A 20,687-nucleotide genomic window follows, 5' to 3' on the forward strand; every position below is an offset into this window, starting at 1 on the left:
CCACTGGAAGCAGCAGCCCAGTAAGGGAGTGCCTGAATGTTTCCTGCCAGGCCTGCTCCCAGCCCTGGATCTTGTGTATCAGCAGGTTCTATGGCCCAGACTGAGATGGCCTGCCCCCAGTTTTGGCATTCACCAGAAGGTGCTAGCCTGGCTTATCCTAGCCTGCCTTCAGTGCCAGATCTCACCAGCGGATACAGCACACTAGCCTGATCTGGCCCATCCCCAGCCTCGTGTGAACTAACTGGAGGGTGTTGTGGTGCAGCCTGGCTTGGCCTGTACCCTGTTAACAAATATATTTCTTTTTTTTTTTTTAAGATTTATTTTTATTATTTTTTTTATTGGAAAGGCAGATATACAGAGAGGAGAGACAGAGAGGAAGATCTTCCATTCGATGATTCACTCCCCAAGTAAGCGCAATGGCCAATACTATGCCGATCCGAAGCCAGGAGCCTCTTCCGGGTCTCCCACGCGGGTGCAGGGTCCCAAAGCTTTGGGCCTCTACTGCTTTCCCGGGCCACAGGCAGGGAGCTGGAAGGGAAGTGGGGCTGCCGGGATTAGAACTGGCGCCCATATGGGATCCCGGGCGTGCAAGGCAAGGACCTTAACCACTGTGCCGCCGCGCCGGGCCCAACAAATATATTTCTAAAGCCTGTGTTTTTTTGTCCTGACTACTCTGAGAGGATAACCTTTACTTTTTCTTTTTTTGTTTGTTTGTTTGTTTTAATCTCAGGTGTAGTTTTGTTCTTAGTACCTATTGAATTATTGCTTTTGCTCTTAAACTAAGTTCTTGTATCTGTCTGTTTTAGTCACTTGTCTCCTGAATGGGGTTTAAGGGGTTGTACTTGGGCCTGACTACAACGGTCACATTCCTCCGATGTGCTGTGCTGCCAACTGATCAGCACAGCCACCATGGTCCTAGATGAAGGGCTCTTCTGTGAGTGGACCCCTGTGCATCCTTGCAGGGACTTGATCACCTCCATCTGCTATCAGAAGTCTAGTGTCTGTTTTCTATTCTTTTTAGATTTTTTCATTTTCATTTTCTCTGAGACTTGAGGTTATTGACATTATTTGCTTTGGTCTTAACCAGAATTCAGAACTGAGACTAATAAGCTGTTTTTTTGTTTTGTTTTTTAAAGATTTATTTATTTATTGGAAAGTCAGATATACAGAGAGGAGGAGAGACAGAGAGGAAGATCTTCCGTCTGATGATTCACTCCCCAAGTGAGCGCAACAGCCAATACTATGCCAATCCGAAGCCAGGAGCCTCTTCCGGGTCTCCCACGTGGGTGCAGGGTCCCAAAGCTTTGGGCTGTCTTCGACTGCTTTCCCAGGCCACAAGCAGGGAGCCGGATGGGAAGCGGAGCTGCCGGGACCAGAACCGGCGCCCAGATGGGATCCCGGGGGTGCTCAAGGCGAGGACTTTAGCCGCTAGGCCACGTCGCCCGGCCCAAGACTAATAACCTTTTAAAACTCAAATTCAATATGTGTTTTATTCAAAATGTGTCATAAGTTTATGTTTGTAAGTTATTGAGCCACAGGCATGAGTGAGTAACTCCTGTGGACTCTGACTCCTGTCTTTTCTCTGTGTTCTTGTTTTCTAGACCCGATCCAGAGCAAAGCCTGTAACGGTCTTGGCTTCTGCGTTTACCTAGATATGCTTTGCTAAAGGATAAAAATTTCTGGTCCAAGAGCCATCATAAAAACTGTAAAAATTTTGGCCCCTTCATTGGTCCAGCTGACTGTCTCTCCCAGCTTGGCCATTTTCTGTTTGATTTTCAGATTTGATGTTAAGCCTGTGAGTTCATATTTTGACATCCTGTTCTACATTGTGGTTTCCTATGCTCCCTCCCTTACTTAATCCCTCCAGTGCTCCTAAGCTTAATTTGCATTTGCTTGTAGAATATTTTCTTTGTCTAGGGATAGAGTAGGGGTAGTGCACATTTTGACTTCTGTGTACTTGCAGCTTGGCCCAGCTGCTTTCTGAAACAGAAACTGCCCTTCCTGCTGGGCTTCGGTAGGGAAGATGTGCTGTGCCCCTCCTGGTGGGACGGAGTGCAGACCTCTGCCCCTCCTGAGGGCTTCTCAGCCTTGCCCTGCCACCACTGCCCTATCTGCTGCCCTCTTCTTGTGGTTCACTTTCTGAGCTCTGATCTGCGATATGCTTCATTCTGCTCAGACCAAGTTTTTCTCTTTGGTCTTCCTGTACCAGTGCTGTTTTATGGTACATTGGAACCAGAAGGGCTGAGTTTCTTGGAGACCTAAAACTGCCTCTCCTGTGAGGACAAGTCTGACTGACTGTACCATTTAACCTGTGCTACTGCTGCCACCTGTGGAACTGCTTTTGTGTTCGGTTGAAGGGGATTTTGTTTTTTAACTTAATGGAGTCACTGAACAGTATTGAATGCCCCAATGATATCAATGAACTAGAACCTTCTGGGTCATGATATTCTGTTGCCAAGTTACTTAGCTATAGGAAACTAAGAGAATGGGTGAGTCCCTGACAGTCAAAACTAAATTGGGGTTCTGTCCTAGCACCTCAGGGCTTTGCATGGAGTGGCTATTTCAAAATGTAATTACCATGGAATTGACAAACAGGAATAGATTTGGCTGACTACTCATAGGGTGTTAATGGATAGATGTAGATATTCCAAAGAAGTGAATTTTAAATTAGTTGGTTTGGAAGTTTGAAATGAAAACATTTAGTTTTTGGAATGAGAATCAAAGATCTTCTGGATGCTACTTTTATCAGAATCATTTAGTTTCTTAATTTCATTATGTATTTATTTAAAAGTATAACCATAAAGGTAAAGAATTTTGTGCAACATAAAATTAGAAGCAATTTTCATTTCATTTATTTTTTAAAGATTTATTTATTTTTATTGGAAAGTCAGATATAGAGGAGGAGAGTCAGAGAGGAAGATCTTCTGTCTGATAGTTCACTCCCCAAGTGGCTGCTGTGGCTGGAACTGAGCTGACCTGAATCCAGAAGCCAGGAGCTTTTCCAGGTCTCATGGCTGCAGGGTCCCAAGGCTTTGGGCCGTCCTCGACTGCTTTCCCAGGCCACAAGCAGGGAGCTGGATGGGAAGCGGAACAGTTGTGATTAGAACTGACACCCATGTTGGATCCGGACACGTGGAAAGCAAGGACTTTAGCCACTAGGCTACCACACCAAGCCCTTCATTATTTTTTTAAAGTTTCATTCAATTAATAATTAGGCTCTTGAGTCAAATGCGGTGTGTCCTCATTCACACACAGGCAGAGTTTGAAGACATGTATCTAGCAATCATTTGTATTCTGCATTCCATAATCTTAAGAAAGTGAAGTCTCTGTGGGGCGAGAGAGTTCATTTTATAAATGGGGAGCCCAGAGACCCAGAAAACCCTCTGTGAAGGCACACAGAGAGCAAGGCAACTTTAGGACGCAGTTGTCGGACCTGTACTCTGTGTTGTTTCTAAAGTTACAAAGATAGTAGCAAACGTTCTGCTTCTGGTTTTCTTAGTTTTTAATTTTCTTTAAGATTTTGTTTATTTTTATTGGAAAGGAAGAGTTACAGAGAGGAGGGACAGAGAGAAAGACTTGGTTTTTATTTTTGATACTTACTAGGGAAAGAGTTGCAATCCACAAGAGAGGGATCAAGAAGTCAGTAGTTAGGAAGTGGCTCATCTCCTCTCCGGAGCTGTTTTCCCTGGAGGAGTTGTGTGCTGTGATTGTGCTCCTTACTGCAGAGAGAATGATCGTACTGAAAAGCACCGCATTGTTTTCCAGGGAAGGATCTATCATCTCGGAGCAAAATGGACCTTGACTGCATTTTTGGGAAAAGACAGAGTAAAAAGACTCTTGAGGTAGGAAGCCACATAGTTTATATGTTTTAATACTGTCTGTTTTAATACTGGTTGATTTCCAACTGTGTATACAACTATATTAACAGTAACCCTCTTCCCCCGTCCTCCAATAACCATTCTTAGAGGCTTCAAGTGAAAGCTAAATGTGACCCGCTTAATGATAGTTGGTAGTAAGGAACCTCAGAAAGGGGACTGTGTGCTGCCTGAGGTGTTTCTCTGGAGTGAGAACTAGGAGAAGCTCAGGAGAGAACTTCTACTGCTGACAGACTCCTCAGAAGGGAGCTCGCACGCTGAGCTGCTCTGTGTCTTGCTTGGATTGCTTCCCTGGACTTGGACTTGGGCTGCACAGGAGGCCGTCACACGTGTTCCCCAGCTCCACTCTATTTCAGGAGTGTTTTGAGATGCTGCTAGCTCAGCATTGAGAACTTGGAAGGTTTTAACTGGGTATCTGCTCCATTGTACAGTATTGATAATTTCAGAACTAGAGGAATGATAAACTAAGCTCCCTCCAAGGAGGGTGACCCTGTAGTTCATAACCCAAATTATTAAATTGCACATTAATATAGCACTGAATATTATGTCATTTCCAAGTATGAGAGATAGCCCTAAGAGAGTTTGAATATCAAAATACTAAGATTCTTTGAAATAATGGATATCTGTCAGTAATGGGAGCAGATGTTTGAAATTGATATTTTGATAGAAAATTTGGATTGTGTGGTTACAATGGCTAATTGGCTATGTTGTGCTTTTGCTTTTTTTTGTTGTTGTTGTTGTTCCTAGCCAAGGCTTTTGATGACTACAGAACAAAAAAGATCTGTTTCATTTATTTCTAAGGTGTTTCCAAATGGACAGAAATATTTTCTTCAGGATGGTGCGTAGTATTTGTTACTTAATACTTGTTTTAGAGACTCCAGAAGTACTAGAGGTGAGAGTTTGGTTTGGTGATTTGCTTTGCAGGCTGGGACTGAGATCAGTGATCCCATTTCTGCTTCATGTCTTCAGCCAAGCCCAGAAAAAGCAGGAGAGCTGGCCGGCTCCCAGAGGTCTTCTGTGGGTGGTGGCTGTGCGGTCCCTGTGGAGTCACAGAAAACATGAGTCCTTAGGTGGAAGACTCCTACTTCACCACACAGAGCTTCATTTGTAAGAGGCTGTCGGCATTTGCTCTCACCTCTGCCCTGTGTGCTTACGCTGAAACTAGGGTCAGGCTAGTGACTTGGCCTGTACGTTAATCAGCTTTCTGCTCTGAGCCCTCTCCTGGCCTCTTCCTTAGCACTGTCAGTGTCCTCCAGAAGTGCCTGCCTTGCAGTTCCTTCCCCTACTGCGCCCTGCCACCTCTCCTCTGTCCTGACAACTGCTGCCATGTGATGCCTGCACCTGGCATCTACCCCTACTGCCTACCCTACTCTCATGGCCACCTAGCTGGTTGGCTTACACTGTCCCTCAGCCCCACTGAGTTGGCTGCATTCCACCCCTTTCCTTCTCAGATAACTTGGTCCTGTCTCTTCCAGTTGCTGATTCCTGCCACCCTCAGCCCTTGTCTTCTGCAGCCGCATCTAGGGTTCCTGACAGTGGAACAACCCAAGGAAAGAGGCAGCATTTGTTGTCTTCAGGTAGAACTTTGAAAGAATTTCATTGATAGCACAGAAAGCTTTTTGGTCTGGAAGGTTGGAGGGAGTCCACTATTTGTGGCTTTGGTTTGTGGACCTCTGAGCATTGAGTATATGAGGTTTTCTCTGTGCTCTTTTGGGCTCCTTGGCTTGTGGTGGTGTGGTCATAGATGATCACATGAAATGAGATCTGTGCCTATGTTTGGAGCTTCAGAACCAATTCCCTAGTTCTAGTCCCAAGAGAATGTCCCTTTTCAGTTGATATGGAGTCAACCCCCGGGGCAGGATGCTGTGTCCATGCAGTGTTCTTGTCTGGTCATATCCTAATTTCTCTTTTCTAGCTTTGTGCTTCCTTTGGTTGACACATATAAGCGCTGACTGTTAAGAGGTGTATTTCTATCAGGCACTGCTCTTGGTCACTGGTATTGGTTCTCAGTAGGCTGCCTTGAGTTGCCTAAGGATCTTGAAATACATGCCAGTGCCAGCAGCATCCCACCCTAGGCCAGCTAAATCCAAAGCTTGAGTTAGGGTCCAGGTATCAGTTAAGAAAAGAAAAAAAAGTGTTTTATTTTGTAGATGGAAAGCCTGCTGATTGGTGGTGTCTACAGTGTGGTAAGGCATAAAGGCCTGAGAGGGCGAGGCGAGCCGGTACACCCTGCTATCAGGAGAGCCACTGGCTTGGTGACACAGTGTTGTTGAGGACAGAGTTTTGGAGGTGAGTCAGCTGGGAACCTGCTGCACTGCAAGTTTCCATTGCAGAGACCTGGACAGGCCATGATTGGCAGTCCTGAGGATCTCCCAGGTGGTGCTGCTCTATGCACCACGCCGAGGAAGGCTCCTTACTTAGACATTTGCCTACATGGATCCAGAAAGCAGAATGTTTTTTTTTTTTTTTTGTTTGTTTGTTTCTTTTTGGTCACATCTGAAAAAAACAAGCAGTTTTTCTCTCCCAAGCAGGATTCTAAATTTACCTTTGACATATGTGTGGGTGTTCATGTGTTAAGTTTGCTTTTGTTCAGTTATGCTTGTACTTTTCAGAGTAAGCTATTGCTGTGAAACCTTGCAGCATCAGTTACAACAGCCTCATTGCCAAGGACAAGAGAACTTTGGGCAGATGTGTTGGAAGTTGCCACCTCTAATGGTTCCCAGTCTCAGAAGAAATAGCACTTTGTTTCCCCTCTTTGTCCTCCTAGCAACACTGACCCAGATTTCTGGTTGGCATTGCAAAATCCCTGGCACTGCTGGAAGTGACACACCCTCAAGATGCCAGAGAGCACACTAGCGCTGGATGTTAAGGCAGAGGACCTGACAAGGGTGGTGAGACAGAGACCCCCCATCCCTTGTCAGCACCTAGTTATGGAACCTCGGCACCAATCGCTTGCATTTGTGTCTCACCTGTAACCAAGCTTGTTTTTTTTAATTTGTCCAACCTCTGACCATCACATAGAAGTTAAAGCTCTGTCAGGCATCTGTTTGCTGGACACTGCTTGTGATAGTATCTCATTTCATCCTGGTCCCAGTTCTATGAGTAGAAAACAGTGGCTCAGGGAACAGTGTTAGAAACCCCAGTAGCTCAGGTGTTAAATGTAGGTCCCTCTAATTTCAAAGCCAGTGTGTTTTCCCTCATATCACACTATTGCCAATAGTAATGAACTTTTTCACATTAAGAGAGCTAAATTGAGTTGACTTAATTATATATTAGCATTTTCTTTGAACTTTTGTCAAAGACAACAGCTAGTTCATTCTGTGTGATGGCTTTGTGGGAAAATGGCTAATGATCCTGTTTTGTGAAAAAATTATGGTTTAAATTTCAAAACTTTACTACCTGGTGCTTGTCAGAGGTGGACTGTTTTGGATTTGGAAGTGTGTAACTGGTGCCTCGGCCAGATGGGGGATGGTGGACCCTGCTTGGAAGAGCTGAAGGCTGGAATGGCAAGAGCCGTTTTGAGCTTCTGGAATGTAGACGCTGTGCAGCACTTGGGATGCACACATACACAGAGAACAGCTGCAGCTCCTATGAATGGTTAGAAGGGTTTTTATGTTTTTGTTTTTTAATAATTCTAGATTGACATAATTTTACACAGAGCGTAGAGGGGGTTCTATGCACTCTTCACCCAGTTTTCCCCCAAGGGTACATCTTGTGTAACTGATAGCAGGTGGAATAGGAAAATTGGCATTGGTCCCGTCTGTGTGAATAATCCTGTGTCAGTTTATTACGCTTATGAATTTTGGGACTGCTTTCTCAGTTGAGATACTGAATTATTCCATCATCACAAAGATTCTCCCACACTACTCCCAATTAAAGTCACACATCTCTCCATCATCATCTCTAACCCCTAGTGCCAAACCCACTTGGAAATGGAATATTATCTCAGTGTGCAGTTTTGTCTCGCAGTCTGATGCTGAATCTGCTCAGAGTAACCTGGGTGTTCCCGGTGATTACAGCTTACATGCCCTGCCTCCTGTACTCTACAGGTACTCTACACGAACTCTACATGCCCTGCTTCCTGTGCTAGCTAGGTTTTACATTTCCTTTCTCGAAAGAGTTATAGAAAACATGTGGAAATCAGGTTGCTTGGTATCTTTTAAGTCTGTCAATTACATCCTTCACCTTAGTAGTTTCAGAAGAATATAAATTTGAAGTGATATCTTTATGTGGCAGGTTTGTCATCTCTAACTTATTGGTGTTGGAGTCTTCAGGGCTGTGTCTCCTGAGTCTCAGGGTGTGTTAATTGGAACAAGGTTGAGGACTTCTTTTAAATTGCATGCAAAACTGTGTGAAGGTAACTGTGTCACATAATGCAATGTAAAACTGTGTCACATAATGCAATGTAATTAATAAAAAACATAATAAATTAAATAATAATTTAGAACCTAAAAAAAACTGTGAAGGTATGTATGTGCGTGTACATGTTGATATAGAAAATATAGAGTGTTGATGTTGTCAAAGACTTAAAATCTAGTACTGATACATTAAAAAACTCCCCTGGTGGTTTTTTTTTTTTTTTGAGTTTTTAAAATATAAATTGTCTTTGTGGCTTTTGAATTATGCAGTGGAACAAACTATCCTAGGCAAAGAATCTGATTTTGTAACTGTTCGGGATAAATATGTAGAAATAAAAATATTAAATGTTACATTAAAATAAAAACCGAGGAAGTGATAGGAATGCTCTAACTTCTCTAGCACTAGAAGCCTTCACAGTTGAGAAGCCGTGTAGAGCCCCTCCAGCGTGAAATGCAGTGCCTGAAAGCCAGTTCCTAGTATAGTAAGCAGTTCCTAGTGTAGTATATTAATGGTGCACGTTAAGCACACAGACCTAGGGCACACTTATGGAATTTAAATCCTGCCTTCTGTCTTCTCTCTGGCCTTGGCATATCTAATGAAGATAGACCTTTTTGTTCATGACACACACTGGACAGTGAGCAGCTAAGGGGTGGGACTTGGCGTGGTTCTCACCCTTCTGTTCCAGGCATATGATTGGTTCATATGAGGCATGTGCAGGGCTTCAGCAGATTGAAATCTCATTACACTGTTCTTTAGAAATAAACAAAACTGCTATTCACCTTAATAATTGTGGTTTATATGGCTTTAGCATTGATTGTTGAAATATTTTTATCCGAAATTAACATCTTCTCTGAGAGTGGGAAATAGGCATCAGTCTACCTTCCATGCCTGGCATAATGTACTGATGGCTGTAATAGGCTCTTAACAAAGCACTACTGAGTGAATGCTTATATCATTTTTTATTTTGAAAATAAGTCTGATCTGCTAGGAATTGGCTTTCAGGCTTTGTATTTCATGCTGAAGGAGTTCTACATGGCTTCTCTGGTTTCCAGTCCTATAGAAGTTAAAATATTCTATCACTTCCTCAGGCTGTAAAAACTGTTGGGAGGCAGTTTCCCTCGCTGAATCTGGCTGTTCACAAGTACCTGTTTAAACAATGAAAGATCATTGCAAACTGCCAATTACTTGGAAAGTTTCTAATAAACTATCTGTGGAGAATGGCTAGTCACATGTCCGATTTGCCAAGTTCTTTCTTTCCCCCACAGTCTTTGTGCTGTATTAATTGGAAGACAGTGAAAGCAGTGACATGCTCTCAAATTGGAGTTGTATACACTTTCTACAGAGACAAAGAAATGATCAAATATATTGAATTGAAATTATAAGGGCCCCTTGAGGCCTATAGAAGGTACTTAGCACTGGCCAGCAGCTGCCAGGAGTTGTCCACATGAGTGTGAATGCGTGTGTGTGCGCATGAACACACACACACACACACACACACACACACACACACACACACACACATACTTTTGCTTTGCAAGTTGAAGTAGGAGACCTGAAAAACAAATTCCTTTAGTTCCTATCTAGTTGCACTTCCTGATACTCCTGTTTTTTTTCCCTCTCATTTTTTCCCTCCCCCCACCTTCCCAGTTTCCTTCCTCTATCCAGCTGGTTTCCTGAGTCAGCCTTATCACTGGAGAAAATACTCACCATAGTGAGGATTGGCAATGTGAAACTAGCCTTCTTGCTTTGTTTCTCTAAACAACATGCTTTTGGCACAGGCTCCTGGCAAAACTCTTGCCAATTCCTTCACCTGCATGACCTGATGAAGTTAGAAATTGTGCATTTCTTAGACTCCCAGAATACGCAGTAATGGTCACTGTCCTTGAGAGCTTATGATGGTGTTTGCCTTTTGAACCAAAGTATGGCTTCTTTGCAGTTTGTTTTCTTTTCTCATTTGTTGTCATGAACCCAACTTTTTGCTGATTGCCTAGTCTGGAAATTCCTTCCAAGTAGATCCTTCTCTTATTTGAATTCGGGGACTGTTTTAGGCTATCTTCTGATTGGATTCAGTGCCTTCAGTGTAGGGAAGATCATGGAGAAAAAAGTTCTTTATAAATTCATCTTGAAATATCTTTGAGTTGAAAACTGGTTATCTCATCATTCTGAATTTTGATGCTAAAAACCTATGCTTGTGGGTTAGGTTGAGCTTCCTAAGTGGTTTACGGTGGATGGATCTCCCTCTTTCTACAGCTGCTGTCACCCTGCCTCCCATTTCCTGGCCCCTGATCTGGGCACCAGCATTCCAGAGCTGAGTGACTTTCCCAGCAGAGTTGTTCCTCATGTGATCTGCTGGTAAAGAATCTTTTAGTTAGAGATAAATTTAAACTAAGCCCACAAATAGACTAATGCTCTTGAGTTCTAAAATTTATTTTTTCTCAGTAGTAATGAGTTTTATTCTTGCCATCACTTTGAGCATTGGTTATAGAATTGGGATTTAAAATAATCTCTAAGCTTGGACAACTGGCCAAAAAAATTTTTTTTTCAAAGATTTATTTATTTGAAAGGCAGAGTCACAGAAAGAAAAGTAGAAAAAGGATTTCCATCCACTGGGTCACCACCTAGATGGCCACAGCAGCTGGGGATGGGCCAGGCCCGAACCTGAGCCAGGATCTTCACCTAGATCTCCCATAAGGATGGCAGGGGCTTACGGCTGTCTTTTGTTTTGGTTGGCCATTAGCAGGGAGCTGAATCAGAGTGTAGAGCAGCTGGATACAAAGTAGTACCTGTGTGGGATACTGGCTTTGTAGACAGTGGCTTTACCTGCTATGTCACAACACTGGGCCCTGGCTGTAAATTTTTAAGGTGAGATTTTATGAGGACATAAAAAAATCTCATTTAATCCTAGAAAGATCTAATCTGGGAGCAGTTAGATGAAGGTGAAATGGTAGGGTTGGGCATGTAACTTGATTACAAATTTAACCACAGTATATAGCATGGCACTTGTCTTAGAAGGGTCTTATACCCTGAAGCCAGTAGACTTGTTGCTAGTTTTACAAGTGCTGGTGATTGTGTTTGGATGGTTGGATTCTGGCCTGGATTTTTCTTTCCTTTCCTTTTCTTTTTTTTTTTTAAAGATTTATTTATTTTGATTACAAAGTCAGATATATGTAGAGGAGGAGACACCGAGAGGAAGATTCTCCATCTGATGATTCACTCCCCAAGTGAGCACAACTGCTGGTGCTGCGCCGATCCAGAGCCAGGAGCCAGAACTTTCTCCAGGTCTCCCACACGGGTGCAGGATCCCAAAGCATTGGGCCATCCATCCTTGACTGCTTTCCCAGGCCACAAGCAGGGAGCTGGATGGAAAGTGGAGCTGCCGGGATTAGAACCGGCGCCTGTTCAAGGTGAGGACCTTGGCAGCTAGGCCACACCGCCAGGCCCTGGATTTCTTTTCAAAGGATTGCATTCAGAGACTAACATTCAGGGACAGAAGTATCTGGACCCTTTGTTATGTACGGGATGAGATAATTGATCTATGTTTAGCAAGTGAGTGGATAGGGAAAGGAAGAACTAGTACTGGTGGATGAAACTTATAGAAAGATGTCTACTCAGAAAAAGGAAACCATGAAGGCTGGCCAGCTCTAAGACATTTATTGTGATTGGCTTGCTGTAGGAATTCTTGTGCTAGCTAAGAACCTGACCTAAATGCTCCCTCAGGACTGACCTTCTCTGTTCTGTAGTAAAGAGAGCACATGGAATCACCCCATTTGAAGTGATACTGGTATGTTCTGCCTTCCAGTTTTACATTCTTCTAGACTACAAAGGAAGCACATTACTTGGATTCTTTTTCCTGATTTTCATTTATTTGGACAGTTTTGACTTTAACTTCATATGTTCTTTATCCAAGATAAAAATTGTAAAAAGTCTTTGGTGCGTTCAAGTAAGAAGTCAATCTCAGTGCTAATAAGTTGTCCATGTTAGCAGATTCAAGAATTCCAAACGAGCTGGTGCTGAATTTGTGGGGTGAACCAGAGGATGGGAGATCTTGTCTCTGAGATTCTGCCTTTCAAATTAAAATAAGCAAATTTTTTTTTAAGTGCTAGGGTCTGTTATAGTGGCATAGTAGGATATGCTAGTGCCTACAGTGCTGCTATTCTCTGGGTGCCAATTTATGTCCTGGATGTTCCACTTCTAATCTAGCTCTCTTGTGATGTGCTGGTGAAAGCAGCAGCAGAAGGCCAAAGGCCTTAGACCCCTGCACCCGTGTGGGGGCCTGAAGGAAGCTCTGCATGTGTGGGTGTGCCCCTCTTTCTGTAACTGCTTTTCAAGTAAATCAGTAAATCTTTAAAATACAGAAATAAAAGAACTGTTAGAAATACTGATTGTTAGGGGCGAGTGTGGTGGCGAGTGTGGTAGGCTAATCCTTCGCCTGAGGCACCAGCATTCCATGCGGGCACCATTTTGAATCCCATCTATTCCACTTCTGATCCAGCTCTCTGCTGATAGCCTGAAAAAGTAGCGGGGAATGGCTCGAGTGCTTTGACCATTGTACTCATGTAGAAGACCCAGATGAAGCTCCTGGTTCCTGGCTTTGTACCAGCCCAAGGCCTCCCCTGAAAGCTGACCCACAGACATTCTAGTGAAATTGTTATGCCTATTTTAAATTTCATAGTGGTTTATCACATAAATAACATAATGGCCCTCTAAAGATTTATCATCCTTATGAATCCTTATGATAAATATGATTTATCGTGTTGTGACTAAACATTGAAGGTAAACTTGGTAGAATCACCTTACCCAGGAAAGAAATTGAATCATGTAATAATATGTTCTGTTCTGGTTTCTTCCTAAGGAAAACTCAAATTCAATGAATTTTAGTAATATGAACAGAAACTTGAGAGTTTGATAGGCCTGTGTTTGAGGCCATGGATAGTTTGACTATGACTTCAGATAAGTTCTTTATTCCTCTCTGAGCCTTAGCTTCATTCATAACATAAAATTTCTAGCAATTCTAAAATAATAATCAAGTGCCTATCACGTAATAAATGTTCAGTGCATCATAGTTACTACTGCTATGATCACTGCCATCGTTATTAACACTCAAGCATTAAGATTCCAGAGACAGACATTTGACTTAGTGGTTAGGACACCTGCAACCCATTTCAGAGTTGGGTTTGAGTTCCACCTTCAATCCCAAATCTAACTTTCTGCTCATGCAAACCTGAGAGGCAACAGGTGATAGCTCATGTATGGAAACCTGACACCTACATGGGAGACCTAGATTGAATTCCAGGCTCCTGGCTTCAGCCTAATCCAGCATTAATTGTTGTGAGCATCTGGGGAGTGAACCATCACATGGGCGCTCTATCAAGAGATAGATAATAATTAAGGATAGATAAATAATTAAGGATAGAGTCTTGGGGGTGATGAATAGTAACTTCTACTGAAGCATCATTTAGAAATGAGAAATATTTGTCCATGTGCACATGATCATATATGAAACTATTTAATGTAGACTTATTGACTAAACTCAACCCACTGCAGATTAATATTCCCCTTCCGTAGCAAAGTAAAATGTGGTTGCCCTTACAGCAGGTATAGAGGACTTTCTAACATTGACATTTTGTTTTAATGCTTAAGAAAGTCATGGCGAAGGCAATAATCCTCATCCTAATGTGTTGTCTTCTACAATCCTAGGTAGAAATATAGTTATTTGTTTAGAGTATTAAAAAAAAAACTTCATGGTTTTAAGGAAAGAAAAAAGCCTGAAGTAGCAGCACTGTCAACAGTAGCATTTGTCGAGTACCCATGGAGATGATGGCATTGCATTTAATAAAATTTTCAAAAGGATTAGATGCTATCCCTATTCCCTCAAAATTTGGAGTTTCAGTACCTTTAGGGTTTGTTATATACACAGATTAAGAATTCCAAGGACAGAAAGTTCTGTAGGAGCACCTAGCTTATGCCACTGTTCCATGTAGGGTTGTGTCTGTCAATCATTCTGAAAATTCGAATAATTCCATAAATACTAGGCAAGGAAAAACATTTATAATGTTCTTTCCAGAAAATAAAAGTTAAGAACCTGGGGACAGCATGGTGCTTCGGCTTGTTAGACCATAGCCTGTGATGCTGACTTCCCATAGAAGCCCCAATTCCAGTTCTAGTTACTCCACTTCCAGTCTAGCCCCTGGGTAGCGCATCTAGGAAGGTAGCAGAGGATGGCCAAATTACTTGAACCCCAGTCACCCATGTGAGAAACCTGGATGGAGTTCCAAGCTTCTGGCTTTAGCTTTGCACAACCCTAGCCATTGTGGCCATTTGGGCAATAAACAGAAAGATGGAAGATCTCTCTCTTTCTCTCTTCTCTGTGTGTGTTGGTCTCTGACTCTTCCTTTAAAGGTGCTATGACAAAGAAATTATCTACAGTGGTCAGAAAGTTTACCTTCTGGAGATGTGACACAGAGGAATCAGATGCCATTTGGGAATTCAGACAGGCAGTCCACATAACAGACCCCAGAAAATCATTTCTTCCCTTCCCTTCCATTGAAATCTATCTGGATAGCATCACATCTTTGGAGACAGGAAAACTAAGACAAAATAGTAAATGGAATACTGAAGATACTGGGCTCAAACCAAGATGCTTCTTTGTACATGCTATTACATTTACTTCTTTGAATTCCCTTAAAGCCAGACATCAAAGCTTCTCCTGTGGATTAAATATGTCTCTTTTTTTCTTCCATGAGAAGTAGAGTTTGTTGGTACCTACGTAGTCGCTGAAGAGCAGAGAATGCCTCCAATGCTATAAATGTTTTTACCACTCTAGAGTACTTACTATGTGCCAGTTATTACTCTGATTTCCCAAGAGACAAAAGACAATAGGACTTGGCCTCTTTTAAAGACTTCTTGGTCCTCTGCCAGAGAAGATAGATTTGTAAACATCTTGAACGTGATACATAATCTCTGCTGGAGTCTAATGAAAACACCTGAACGTGTTTTTCTCACATGACAGTTCGATCTTTTGAAAATGTGATTGAAATCATTGCACTCATGTTCAAAACCTTACAGTAACCTAAAGTCTGGTCCCACCCCTTAAAACCTTTACCCTGTAATCCCTTCTTCTCCATCCCTCCCCGCCCCCCCCCACAACTGAGTTTTCTTCATACATCCCTTGCCACCTCTGCTGTTGTCACACTGACCCTTGCCAATAATGCTCCTGCCTCAAATTCTTGATGGTTCCTCTTTGTGGAATGATTCACCTCTTAACTTCCTCACGTTTTTAATCAAATGTCATCTTAGTTGGCCTTGTTTGATATATCCTGTTTATAATTGAAAAAAGCAAACAACAAAAACCCCAACTGTTGTATCATCTTTCTTGCCTTATTTTTCTTCTCACCATCTGACTCATGGGCTGACTTGTTTACTCTCTGCCTTCCCATAGCCCATGAGATCTCCCTGGAGGGCAGGAGTTTTGTGTTTGCTAGCATCCAGACCCTTGCCTGGGAGGAGGAGGGCGGTTCTTGGAAAGTTTTTGTTGAATTGAATTCAGATGTTGAAGTGCTTCATGCAGTATAGGAATATAGATCAGGGTACCATTCCTATTAGACAGTAGATCCAGTGTTGTCAGTTGAGCTGAGTCTTAAAGGCGTGAGTTCTCTACACAGACAAAACCTGAGTCTCGAACTCCCATGGCAGCAGGGTCTAGGCATGTAACTTGTAAATGTATATTAAGAAACTTGATTTTGAGATGATAGTGGATGAAGGAAACAGTAATATTTTCTGTCTGGAGGTCTTTAAGATTCATGAAATTGTTAAGACAGTGCAAATGGTGATGATAAGGTAGAAGAATGCTCCTCAGGAGCTTGTGTGTAATCTCTGGAGGCATTTTATGTACTCAAATGTGGAATTACACAGCACGCACTAGCCTCTTAGACCCATCTTGTTGGGTGTGCGAGGCAGCAAACTAGACACATTTCATTTGTGTGTATTTTCTTCTGGATGTGTGACTGTTTATGTCTATCCTCCTCTGGTATTTGAACTTCTGCTTTGTGATTCAGAGGAGCCCAGATAACTTGTAGCCCAGTGGGGAACTGTCTGACTGGAGTGATTTTGGTGTGCGAATAGTGCTTGAACTGGGTTAGTCATTGGCCTCGTCTAATCCAGAGTACAGGTAAAATCATTCCCGTGAGTAAGAAGCATTACAAGGCTGGATTTTCTATTGAACACAGCTCCTGATAAAAGCAAGAAGAAGTAGATATTGACTTTTTGGTGCCTGTTCTATCAGTGGTCTGTTAATCAACAGAGGATAAATTATTGCTCTTCAGAAACAGGAAAGGAACCCTGGGCACGAAGGCATTTGTACCTTTCTTTTATTTGTTTTTTCTCTTTATTGGTAGAGGATCTTTCCTCTAGCTATTTACTCCTTGGGGGTTTTGTTAAGGACTGAGGGGAAACTGAAGGCAGCTCTTTTGATTTATCTTCTTGCCTTTCCTTTTGGTCACTCCACAGGGCTAAAATAGCCGAGTTGGCTTTAATATGTCGCCATTAGAGACCAAACATTAGCTGGGATAAACCATCATGCCTCACAATGAAAAATGTCCCCTGATTGGCTAATTAATCAGTCAAAGGGGAATGACATGGCTCTCGGCTTGAGGGACTCTGCTAGAGAGAAACAGGCTGTTGATAAATGGTTTTCCAACAAATTCATATATCAAGGAAACTTAGTCATTTTTTAACTACAGTTTGTGTGACTGCAATTTTTTTCCAACTTTTTCTGCTGCTCTTGCTGTTTAGGCTGCATTTTTGTGTTGTTGATAGAAAAATGTAGGATTTCAGATAGGAGAAAATACTTTTTACTATTTTATGTCTCTTATGGGGATGATGTTCACTATGTAGGTTTGCTAGCAGGTGATTTTCTCCCAAGATAATTTATGAAATTATCTTTTTCTTAGCACCTGTCAAATTATGATCATGTTCTGGTCCACATATCCTGAGTGTAAATCCTGGTCCAGCAATTGTTGCTAATAAGCTACTGGGCAAGTTATTTAACTTCTCTGTGTTTTTATTTCCTTATCCTTAGAATGGAAATAGCAAGAGTGTCACCTAATAGGATTGTTGGGAGATGAGCTGAGACCACCTGTAAACCATTTGGAGCAATGTCTGGCACTTAGGGAGGACTCGTTAAATGCTTATTGTTATTTTTTAATCAAAGACATAACATGCACATAAATGTAAAAGAAAAAATTAGGTGTATCAGTGCCTAATGAAAAATAGCATTATTCATTCACACTTCTAGCTATTTTACCTCCTAAGCTCCCTTTAATTCTTAAGCACCTTGAATTCTTTAAACATTCTGTGTTTTCACAGTTTAAGATCATACATGGACATTTTTGATGTATTGATTTTTAACACCTAAACTTACTTCTTGGTGAATATGAATGTGTATTTATTATTCCCTGCTAAACCAAATGGTGTACTACAATGACATTACCTTTTATAATTCTTGGTTGTTTCCTGATGGAAAACAGGTTTCTGTATATCCGTATGAATCTTCCCATTCTGTTTAAGAGCCACTTATCAGAGAAGCTGTTGGTTTTGCCTTTGTTTCCCCATGGAAGACTCCTTTTTACTAAGTTGCTTGCTAGATCTTGCCTTCTGCCTTGCTCTTCTCAGCTCCTCACTTATTTCCCAGCAGTTGTTAGAAAGGCACATGTTTGTGGCTGGCATTGTGGCCTAATGGGTAAAGATGCTGCCTATGGCACCAGCATCTCATGTGGGTGTTGGGCTAAGTCCTGGCTGCTTCACTTCCAATCCAACTCCCTGCTAATGTTCCTGGGAAAGCAATGGAAGAGGGTCCAAGTCTGTGGCTTCTGCCCACCTCAGCCTTCTGTGGGCATTTGGGGAATGAATTAGCAGATGAAAGATTTCTGTTTCTCATTCTGTCTCTCTCTCCCTTTCAGTAACTCTCTACTCTGTTCTAGGGTGATGGGATGGGGGGCCTTTTTCCTTGGTGAGGAGCAGCTTCCCCTGACCATGTCAGCGCTTGATGGTCTTTAGGTCAGTGAAGTTCTGCATTTCTGGGAAAGCACTCTCTTGTAGGGGAAGGCGCTATGGCTCTAGGTACTGGTGTGTGGGTGGGGTGGCAAGGCTGGCCTTTGCCTCCCTCCTCCTGCAGTTTGGGTCCTGCCAGGAGAGGGCCCCAGGGTCAGTTTTTCCAAATTACGAATGCCTTCTTCACCTCACTGATTCTTACTCCAGAGGAAGATCAGCTGTTGAGCCTCATCCTGAAACTGGATATAACCTAATGTCTACTTACTAAAGTTACTAACAGAACTAAAGGAAAGATGAGAAACTATTTTTAAAAATCTTTTCAAATCAAAAGGAGAATTACTTAAAGATTTAGCAACCTTTTCCCCCATCCCTGAGTTTCAAGTTTAATAAACTATCTTATTCCAAAAAACTCAGAGGCCAAGAAACTTACTGTTTTCAAAGCCTTACCCTAGCATTATTCCCATTGTAAAATAATGAGTGCAAAAAATAAACAAATTCTGTTTGCTATTGCTACTGAGATCTACCTCTTGAACCTCTTTGGTGTGAACACAAATCTTCTTTAAACTTTTTTTAAAAAGGTAATTTATTTGTTTTTATTTATTTGAAAGGCAGAGAGATCTTCCATTCACATGTTTACTTTCCAAATGTCTGCAGCAAGCATGGCTGGGTCAGGCCAGAGTAGGAGCCTGGAACCGCATCCAGGTCTGTCACATGGGTGTCAGGACTTGAGCCGTCATCTGCTGTCTCATAGGTTGGACATTGGCAGGAAGCTGGGTCAGAAACAGAAACCAAACTGGGACTTGATTCCAGTCAGTCCAGGTTGGATGTAAGTGCCCACACAGCAGCTTATTGCACTATATCACAGTGCCCACCACAGAAACCCCCCACTTTGAATTGAAGGAGATGGTAATCTGTTCACACTTTTGATTGCCTCAGCACTGGTGACAGTGTGCCTCAGTTGTCTAAAGTTTATGAAAGTATGCCATTCCTGACTTACCTTGCAGAAATGTGGACTGGATTGCTAAAAGTGTTGTGGGCCTCTAGGAATATGTATTTTTGTTTTGTTTTTAAGTGACAGAGAGACAAAACGACAGAGACACAGACACTTATATCTTCCATTCACTGGTTCTCTTCACAAATGATTGTAACAAGCCAGAACTAAGCCAGGATGAAACCAGGAATCTACAACTCCTTTTTGATATCCCATGTGAATGGCAGGGACCCAGGGCTGCTGCCTCAGGGGTTACACATTGGTAGGAAGCTGAAACAGAGTGTAATGGGACTTCAAGCAGGCACTGCAGTAGAGGCTGTGTGTATTCCCAACTGTGGCTTTACCCTCTGGGCCCCAGTGCTTGCCTTAGAACATGTTATTGTCTTGATCTGGAACCCTTTTGCTAGTGAGCTGTCTGTTTTGTATGCTTCCTCCAAGCACACTGCAAGAAACCACAAAAGATCAGATATCTTCCACTGGCTTGCGTTTTCCTTTCCCACAGGAATAATATAAGGTGTTCTGCTAGAAGAGAGAAGTCTCACCTATTGAAGATTTGTAGGACTGGGAAAAATTACTGGAAAGCAGCTGTGATATTACAGTAGAAACAACAATGGACCACGTGTCAGTGTTCATTTCAGTCTTGGACGTACCTTTATGACTTTGAACTAAGTCTCAATTTCTGTGGACCTAGCAAGTTCACGTCACATGAGAATATCGTAAATGAATTAGACCCTATACATCAGATATGTAGGGAAAAAATAAAAATGTTAGACATAGTTTTTATCCCTGAGTTTCTCATTTACTCAGAGTGGTTAGGTAATGAACTGAGTGTGTTTTTCTCTTGACATAATCAGTCAGGCCATTGATGCTTGTTGATTTATGCATTTCAAATACCTCTTGGCATTCAGTTTGCTTTTCTACTCCCACTGATGAAAACATTCCTAATTTTTATTATCTCCAAACTGCAATCCTAAGTGACCTCTTTGACCCCAGGTTTTCCTTTTTGAGGACACCCTGTCATCTCTTTTCTACAATTATATGTTTTGTCTGTGTATTGTTTATCAATAGTACCTGCCAGTAAAGTGCACACGCCCTTGCCCGGATTATCAGACCCCTGACCAGCTCAAACTGAGCTGTCTTCTGAATTCTCATGTCTGCTTATCTGTAATAGATTTCCACTCAACTGTGCTCACCAGCACTTGTTACTTACAGCACTGACTCCATGTTCAGGACCCTGATCTTGTCTAGTCTGCCTGCCAGAGCAAGTCCTACCTCTCCAGCCCAAGTCCTGCTTCCCTTCATTGAGAAAGAAAGAGGAGGAATGCACAGATGTTCTTATAAGCACTGGTATTGGATCCCTGCCACTCGTGTGAGGACCTAGATGGAGTTCTGGGTTCAGCTTTAGCTTGGCTCAT

General features: G+C 42.3%; 1 protein-coding gene across 1 annotated transcript in view; it reads left to right on the top strand.

Moving 5' to 3' along the window:
- Nucleotides 1-20,687, top strand: part of PINX1 (PIN2 (TERF1) interacting telomerase inhibitor 1) — a 77,737-nt gene that overhangs the window by 14,689 nt on the left and 42,361 nt on the right. Inside the window, exon 6 of the mRNA XM_040965864.1 lies at nucleotides 3,766-3,842. Coding sequence (XP_040821798.1) covers nucleotides 3,766-3,842 — 77 coding nt within the window. The remainder of the gene's footprint in view (nucleotides 1-3,765; nucleotides 3,843-20,687) is intronic.

Source organism: Ochotona curzoniae, unplaced genomic scaffold (genome assembly GCF_017591425.1).
Source record: "Ochotona curzoniae isolate NIBS_2020 unplaced genomic scaffold, NIBS_Ocur_1.0 scaffold_4505, whole genome shotgun sequence".
NCBI lineage: Eukaryota > Metazoa > Chordata > Mammalia > Lagomorpha > Ochotonidae > Ochotona > Ochotona curzoniae.